This window comes from Condylura cristata, unplaced genomic scaffold, assembly GCF_000260355.1.
Source record: "Condylura cristata isolate star-nosed mole 26May11 unplaced genomic scaffold, ConCri1.0 scaffold00018, whole genome shotgun sequence".
In the NCBI taxonomy this organism is placed as follows: domain Eukaryota; kingdom Metazoa; phylum Chordata; class Mammalia; order Eulipotyphla; family Talpidae; genus Condylura; species Condylura cristata.
In genome coordinates, this window is record NW_004567119.1 from 12,932,653 (window position 1) to 12,941,336 (window position 8,684).

At 39.6% G+C, this 8,684-nt stretch overlaps 1 protein-coding gene across 1 annotated transcript in view; it reads right to left on the reverse strand.

Moving 5' to 3' along the window:
• Window positions 1–6,533, reverse strand: part of PLRG1 (pleiotropic regulator 1) — a 15,902-nt gene extending 9,369 nt beyond the window's left edge. Inside the window, exons 1-7 of the mRNA XM_012727008.1 lie at window positions 6,454–6,533; window positions 5,028–5,134; window positions 3,922–4,064; window positions 3,203–3,256; window positions 2,265–2,358; window positions 2,000–2,087; window positions 674–772 (exon numbers count right to left, since the gene is read on the reverse strand). Of these exons, the coding sequence (XP_012582462.1) occupies window positions 674–772; window positions 2,000–2,087; window positions 2,265–2,358; window positions 3,203–3,256; window positions 3,922–4,064; window positions 5,028–5,134; window positions 6,454–6,462 (594 nt within the window). The 5' untranslated portion in view covers window positions 6,463–6,533. The remainder of the gene's footprint in view (window positions 1–673; window positions 773–1,999; window positions 2,088–2,264; window positions 2,359–3,202; window positions 3,257–3,921; window positions 4,065–5,027; window positions 5,135–6,453) is intronic.
• Between the last annotated feature and the right edge of the window lie 2,151 nt (window positions 6,534–8,684).

Below are 8,684 nucleotides of genomic sequence, written 5' to 3' on the forward strand. Positions count from 1 at the left end.
AAAAAAAAATAGCACAAAATAAGGAGGGGGAGAATACAATGTCAGTGGTGGAGAGATACAGGTGCTGGGTGGGGGAGAACCAAGGTGACACACCTGCAGAGGGAAACCCTGTGCTGAGAAAACATTGAAAAGGATGTAAATGAGAAAACCTCACTAAAAAACTGAAGAAAAAAAAAAATAGTAGAGTGTCTGAGTTGATTAACTTCAATAATCTCGACTCTCATAGCAGTTACTCAATTCTGAAACCTAATAGGTCTGTATACCCAGTATTTTGACCATTTGAAAGAGAATGCATTAATTATGTGTAGCTTTACTTTTCCTTCTAGTAACTATATATGCTTTAGTTTCAATCTAGCATATTTTGAATCATTTTATTATAGCTGAAAAGATAGGCTGTAAAACCTGTGGCTTCATTATTAAATAACCTGAACATTTCCCCAAATTTCCAAATTTACTTTGACCTGCAACTTAGTAGCTTTCTAGCTATATTTTATACTGAGTTTTAAATACATTGCAGGTGTAACTTTTACTTAAAGAAGACTCCTTCCCAAGATCTTATTTGAAACAGTTCCTAAGCCCCTCCCCATCCCAACTGCAACTTTACCAGTTTTCGTATTCACTCCTTTCCTCCTTCACCCTGGGGAAGCAGGGAAGAAATGTGCAACTGACTCACCCTGTAGAGCTTCCATGGTGGGTGCCACTGGGGTTTCGGCATGGTGGGGGCTTTTTTGGCCATCAGTGTAGAGTTCTTGGTGTTGCCACCCTCCACAACCTAGCAGGAGGACAGATGGCATTATGGTGAGGACAGAAAACTAAGGTTTCATGTGACCAGCTATTTCCTTCCTTACAGATAAAGTCAAAGACTTTTAGTCAAACTGTATTTTACTTGATAACTTTAAGAAGCAGTAAACTCAGAGGTAGAATTTTAAGGTTAAGGACCCACACCATTGTGCATGGGTTAAAAACCCAGTTCTGCCAATTACTCAGATTGACCTTGGGCAAAAATTATGTAACCTCTGTCCCTCACTTGTAAAATGGAAAAAACAATGCCTAATTCATAGCTGAGAGCAATAAACGTTCCATGTTAGCTCTGATTGCTTAGTTAGGCCAGAAGTGGATTAATGTCGATGCTTCTCACTGTTGTATTTTAACATTACTGATTTAATATCGCAAAGAGACTGAGAGTTACATCTATTTATTTGATCCCAAACTACACATACACTATTTTAAAGGTTACACTGGCTGAACCATCATCAGCAGATAACATCTATCCATTCATTCAAAAAATATTTATGACCAAAGAGGTCCTGTCCCAAGAAGCTTACAGTAAATCTCTCTGAAGGAGCAGAAAATCTGGGCAGAGACCTGAGACTAGAGGGTAACGGAGGAAACGCAGAACTGCATACCCATTCACATCTCATAATAAACTGAGGCATTAAATCTTGCACTACTTCAAGAGCAGCATAATACACTACTTTCAGTTATTCTTTCTGTAACTACTGTTACACTAGTAGCTACCAATACAGCTATAAGTCATATAAACGCATTTTTAAATGCTCATTTACAAGACACTAGTTGGGTACCTCAAGAACATTACTACACTAATAGCAGTCAACTCTATATAAACCAATTGAGTATTCAAAGATGTTCCTACCTAACACCCACTAATATAGGATTTCAGGTTTCAGACTAGTCCTTATGCTTTTAATAATGGATAATAAACAACACTATAACGTTACTGTCATCAAAATAAACATAATGTACAATGTACAAACGGGGACACAACTACAAAATTTTAAATCTTAAAAAGCATGTCAATTCATTAGCAACTTATACATCAGGTTATTACATACTAACAATGAGCTAAGGCTACTTACTTGAACAGTTCCCAAAAAAAAGCTCATCATTTAATATTTAAATAAATTAAAACTTGGTATGAAGAGAAATAAGGAAACCTGATCCAAAGCTAGAACTCAGGCCTGCCTGGCCAGACACCTACCGCAGTCATGCCTGCAGGCTGCGCGCGGTCGGCGGCCCCGGGATGTCGGTATTCACCTCCAGCAGGTGCGCTGCGGTTTGCATCCACCCTGCAGAAGAGAATCCACACAGTTTTAAGTACCTGATGCCTCTAAGTCGCCTGTTCTGCAGTATATATGATAAAAATTTTTCTAAGCGTGGGCCAATGAAAATATCGTGTGATATGTAAAATCATAAAAAGTGAACTATACTTCCACAATGCTTACAATTAGAAGTGCATTTCATACCTGGCCTGGTTAGCAGGCAATGCCACAGCTAAGGACTGTGCAGCTGATTCACTTGGCATTCTTTGGATCTTAGTATCTGCTGTCAAAGCAACCCCTGTTATAATAAAAAGTCAATTCCTATTAGTATAAGCAATCTTCAGTTTCATTCACAGGCACTTAAAGCGAAATACTGGAAGAAAACATACCAAAATGATAATAGTGATCATCTCCAGGAAGTTACACCACAAAAACCTTGATTAAATTTTCCACGGTGTTTGTAATTTCTAAATTTTATAGTAAACATAGCTGAATAACACTTAACATATCTGATGTAATCAGAGTTTGGTATTAAAATGTTGCAAGATAATAAAATTAGAATTCTCTAAACTTAAAATTTCCATTATCTTGGGATATTATCTTCAGATATCGAACTTAAGCAGCACCCCAAATACTAACAGAATGTTTCCAAGAGCAAACATAAATGACTACAACAAAAAGCAGACATGGCTGTACTTTTAATACAGCAAATCCTGTCTTCTAAAATTATCAGAACCTACAAATATTAAGTGTCTGTCCTGTATCCTGTTATAATGGCACCTCATTTGTGTACTAATTTCCCTAAATTTACATACACATACCAGGAGAGATTTCTGTCCTGTTTTTGTATTAATGCTTCTATCACTTTTATAAGTTGTCCATCCAACTGCAATATATAAGCTTGCCTTAGCCTGTGGCAATCTTATTTAATAAATTTCTAACACAGTGCCTGAAAAAGTACAGTTATTATGAAAGTCTGCTAATTAATGCAGGTGACATTGAGTATTAATTTTCATATAAAAAGTGATGCCTAGCTATTGAGTTTAGACTGTGTTTAACAGGCAACGGGAATCATATTATTGGCTAATTAACGGACATATAAGTGACAATGAGACAGTTTCAATGTCCGACAACTTACTTACCTGGACCTGGTGGGTAAGGATGTGTACCTGTCACCAGATATTCGACTTCTTGTCCTTTGGGGAAAAACGATAGAAAAAAATTGATCAATGACAACTACATGTATTGCCTTTTTTAATGAATAAATAATATTGCCAACTGGGTTTTTCAAATTTTACCACCTAAACCCAAGCTTCAGAAAATGGGTTCTTTCTTTCTTTCTTTCTTTGACTTGAGCCAAAACATGGGTTTTGTTTTGACTTTTAACAGACATGTACACACCGGTCCTTGAAGATTTGCTGAAATGATGTCAAAAAACCTCCATTTGCTACACAGTACTGGCAACCCATAAACCAACCCACTTTGGTGTTTCTCTCAAGCAAGTGATTTCCCTGTGAAATCCTGGATTATCTAGCATTTCTAAACCTGGTAAAATCTTTCTGAATTACAGTTAAAACAGATGACATAGTGCCCCTACAATTTAGGAGTTTCTCTTTTAATTCCCACTTTGACATTCTCCGTCTCCTAAGAATGCCTGCCATCATTATACCATCACTTCGTTTCCCATAAGAACACAATCTATCAGTTACCCGAGCCCTTCTCCCAAGAAGCAATCAGGACTTCCACTGCAGTCACGCACAGCTCGTCAACAGGCATGGCCCTAACTAGTCCTTCCAGGAAGCACACAATCGACCTTTTCTGGTTTTGAAGTTCCCTGGGAGTCCTGCCATTTCACACTCACCTTGACTGGCAGGGTACTGCTTGTGGCCGTAGGGATCCGAGGCATTCTGAGGGCCCTTGTCCTTAAAATTCTCTTTCAACGTCGGCATGTGCAACACAGGGCCATACTCATTGCGCAGCTTGATAGCCATTTTCCGCTTGTGACTATTTAGAAATCATAAGCATTAAGAATGTAAAAACATTGGCCACTATAAATATAATCACAGGTAGCCAAGAAGAAAATATTTAAACAGTATTTTAAAAAGCCGAAAACTTCCGAGTGCCTCTCCACACTTAATTCCCTATCCACTCCATGACATTTATTAAGTCTAAGCAGTATTTTCCTAAGTTAGCTAACAAATATAAAATCCCTCATGGTGAATTGCCAAGAGTCTAAAAGCCTTAAATATATTTAGAAATTAGTGTCTTTAAAAATACCCCAAAGTCAATATACTTTCTTTCAAATGCCTCAATACAAAAACAGAGTAAAAGCTTCTATAGCAACTTCTAATGGATGTTTCTAAGATTACAATGAGTCAAAGTACTTAATAAGTTCATTACCTTAAAAAGGAAATGCACTTGTACTAATTTGGAGAAGAGCCCAATTTGCAAATCAAATATAAATGCTTGTGTGAGGAATTAAGATTTTCAAAGAAGAGTAAAAGACAAAGAAAAACACTGCATATAACGCAACCCCAGATTGATGCTAGAGATGTAAAATCGAAAATATGCTACCACTCAAAAATCTTCCACATACTAACGAGAAAAGATGGGAGTACAGACACTGGCCAGGTACAATTTCAGCTCAGCAAGGCTCTGAGAGCAGCGGGAAGCTGAAAGCACATACAAAGTGGTTGATTATAAAGTGTAATACCAGAAGGGGACTGTCCTAATTACTGGGCATTTGTAAATTGTAACTAATTAATAGGGTTTTTTACAGTAAAAGATAAGGCCAAAAAAAAAGGGTTAAGTCAGCTTAAATTACACCAAAACACTACTCATTAATGACCAAATATCCTATGAGTGCTAATATTATTACTCAATACTCTTTAAAGGTCCGCCTCTTCCTGCTCTCTTGCCCCCCAATACTGGAAGTTTAAATATTGTAGAAATAGAAATTATACTAACCTATCTTCATCCAAAGGCACAGGTTTTCCATTATCAGCTACAAACATGTCATGGGTCCTCTTCAAAGACCTGAACACAAGCGTGTGCACAGAATGTTTCTGTACCTCCTAGAAAGAAAGAATGTAATCACACATCCAGCTACACTTTACACGTATGACCTACAATGAAATCACTTACATGCTTCAGTGTCTAAATACCTAAAATGCTTTATTTACATCATTCACTATACAGTTATTTGCAGCAAGCTATATTGTCAAGTTCAGAGAACTTCAGAACTCCTCTTCAGAGAAGAGGAGGAAATTCTTCTTTAATCAATCGAGTAATACCTGAGGTTACTGATTTATTTAATAAATTTTACTGAGCTCCCTACTCTTTGTCTAGCAGGCATTGTATTAGAAATTAACAACAAAATGGTGAAAAAGCAGTCTCCTGTACTCGACAGGAAATAGATATCTAAATAAGTACACATTCTATTATGTATTAGGAAGGAAACAAACAAGAGATTGAGACAGAGTAGAGCTAAGGTTATGAAAGATCTGTGAGGAGATATTTAAGGCAGAATGGGAGAAAAACTTGCACAGAATGGAGATCTGAAGAGAGGCATGAACGACCCAGGCAAGGGTTAAGCCTGGTATGGAAGGTATTCAGTAACTGAAATAATGTCAGAAGCTGCAGTACAGTTGTGTATATTTGGTGAGAAAGGATTGGGGTGCAAGACGAGGTTGTAGAGCTGGGTAAGATCCAGCTCAATGAGGTTTTCAGGTCACCACAACAGTGTACTTTTTTCCGCAGGAGCAACGTAGAGTCAGTATAAGGCTCAAGAAAGGCATGACAAACTTACATTTTACATAGATCAGTGGGGGGCACCAATAGAGGCAAAAGCTGATGTTGTTGTGAACTAAGATGATGGCAGAATTTGGAGAAAAATCAAGGATAAAAAGGGCAGGTTTGCTAATAGAAGGGTTGCTCAAGTAGGGAAAGAGGCAAATATTCAAGAACGCAGGTTTTCCTGGGGCCGACGTGAAGAGAACAAATCAGGACGAGAAGATCGCCAGCCGTTCACTTACACGGAATCACTTACACGGCCAGGCAGGCGGCGAGAACCAGAGGTCCAACTTCGGCAGAAGCCTCGCCTCGGACACTGCCCGGCTCCCAAGTGTCAAATGAAGACTGGAGGAATTATCCCAGGCTTCAGAGAAAAGAGCCTCCGTCCTCGAAATGAGGAGAGGCAAAGCCTCCACCGGGCGCTCTCATCCGGCCTCCCCCGGTCCCTGAAATCTTTACGAAGGGTCTATCGGCCTCGGCCAAGAGCCTCCCCTCGCAGCCTGTACGCCCCCCACAAACGCCATCACCCTCGATCGCTTCACCCGCGGTCAAACAATGCAGAAGCAAAAGACTCCTAGGCACTTTCAAAGTGTCACTTTACCTCGACCATGATGCGGCCGTGTATTCCGCTGCTCCAGCAGGGAAGCTACACTGAGCACCAGCGCAGAAACCGCCGCCACAACTGTGCAGCCCCTTCCGGAATCGGCGCCCTGGCGCAGGATGTGACGCACTTCTGCGCACGCGCGCTGGTCGCCAGCGAGCCGCTTGCGCTCGAAGGGCGGGCCTTCCTCCTGCTCCGCCTCCGAGGCGGAGTCTCAGAGCGGAGGGGCGGAGCTTGTGGAAGCGCGTGGCTGGAATGGTGCATATTCTTATAATCGCGTTTAACCGGGGCGTGAAGGATTTGGTTTCCGGTTGCGTTGTTTTGCTGTGTTTGCGGAAACTTAATGGTTTTTCTTCAGAGGACCTACGAAATCAGTTCTTGGGAGGGGCTGGAGAGAGCGATCCATGTTAGTGCGAAGGCTCCTCCAAAGGTTTTTTTTTTTTTTTTTTTTTTGGATGAGGGGAGGATCCCCTCCGCGATTTTTGACGTGCGGTTCCACTTCTTAGCCTTAGCTCCTGAAAACAATTGCACGTACACGATCCAGCAAACTGTTGGTGAGTGATTGTTTAAATTTGAGAAGTTTTGCAAAAGAATTTTGTTTCAACTGCATATTGATAAAAACCCAGATTTCTTTTCGCTATATAAATTTAAAAAGAAAAATCTCTCCAAACTACATAACTAGGCTGTTTGGAGTTATCTGCTAGTTAATGCCAGGGCACAGCTTTTCAAAACTGGTGGAAGAGGACACAACTGGACACTTAAGCTTTTTTTTTTTTTTAATGTACATCCTGTTGCCATACTGTTGGTATTTTGTTCTGACTTCTGCCCAGGTAAAATCTGCAGTTTACCATCAATGCTGTCCACTTGTTTATCTAAGTGTGAAGAACAATCGATGATGCTGAATATTGGCAAACTTGAGTAGTCAGGTGTTTCACTGACTCTGCTTCCTCCTTAACCCTAATCAGGTCTACTAATCCTGTCCCTATTGCATATATTGAGAGGGTATTTAAAAATCACAAAAATATAGAAACATTAAAAAAAGAGTACAGCAATGCATATTGGTCATCTTATTAGAAACTCAATAACATTAAGGCCATGTTCCTATTGGAAAGACAATCATCTGAATCAGTTTGACTTTGACCAAAGAACAATGGCCACTGGTGGTAGGCCCGCAAGGAAATACCCTAGTTATAAAATATACACTTGATAAAGTAAATCATATTAGAGTTTACTTACAGGTAGTAATAACTAAGCAAAAGAACATGACTTTTAAATGGCAGAACTATAGAGATGTAAAGATTCTCTCTGTGACAATGTAATAGCTATCTAATTAGATCGATTAACTTGTTAGATAGTTAACCATAATGGGTAATTTTTATAACCCATACTCATGAAAAAATGTTGAATGTCAGTTACTACAAGAGAAATGCAAATCTAAACAATGAGGTGTGAACTCACCATTGTGAGAATGACCAACATCAAAAGACTTGGAAGTAAATGTTGTCAAGCATGTAGAGAAAAAGGAACCCTATCCGCTGTCAGAATGTATCGTGTGCAGCCTTTTATGGAAAAAGTATGGAGATTCCTTAAAAACCTAAAAATGGGAATATCATATGATCCAGCAATGCCAGTGTTCTGGGTATATATCAGTTATTTACCCTCCCCTCTCTCCTCAATGGAAACACTGGTAGGAAAGATTTAGGACTCATGTTTTTAACAGCAATGTTACAATTATCAAGTTGTGAAACCAACCTACATGTCCACTGTAGCCAACTAGATAAAGAAACTGCAGAATATAAACTCAGTGGACTACTATTCAGCTCTTAAGAATGATAAGTAGCATCTTTCAGACCAAATGGAGGGATCTTGAGGTGATTATGCTAACTGAAATAAGTCAGACAATAAAAGACAGTTACAGATGGTCTCACTCTTTTCTGGAATTTAAGCAACCAAAACTACAAAAACTGAGGGGCACAGCAAGAATAATTCTTGTCTTTTAAAAATAGGTTGGCTATCTGAGGGATTTGGGAGGGGGCGGAGGAGGAGACAGGGGAGGAAGAGGACAGCATAATGGCCGCGGAGTGTTGGTGGAGAGTGAGCGAAGATGTGCTCACGAGGGAACATGTGCTCCGGACATTGTAAAGTTATGTAACTAACTGACAAAATGAAAAGTCCTTCCCAATTACCCTGACAGTCCGGTTAAGCCTGGTATGGAAGGTATTCAGTAACTG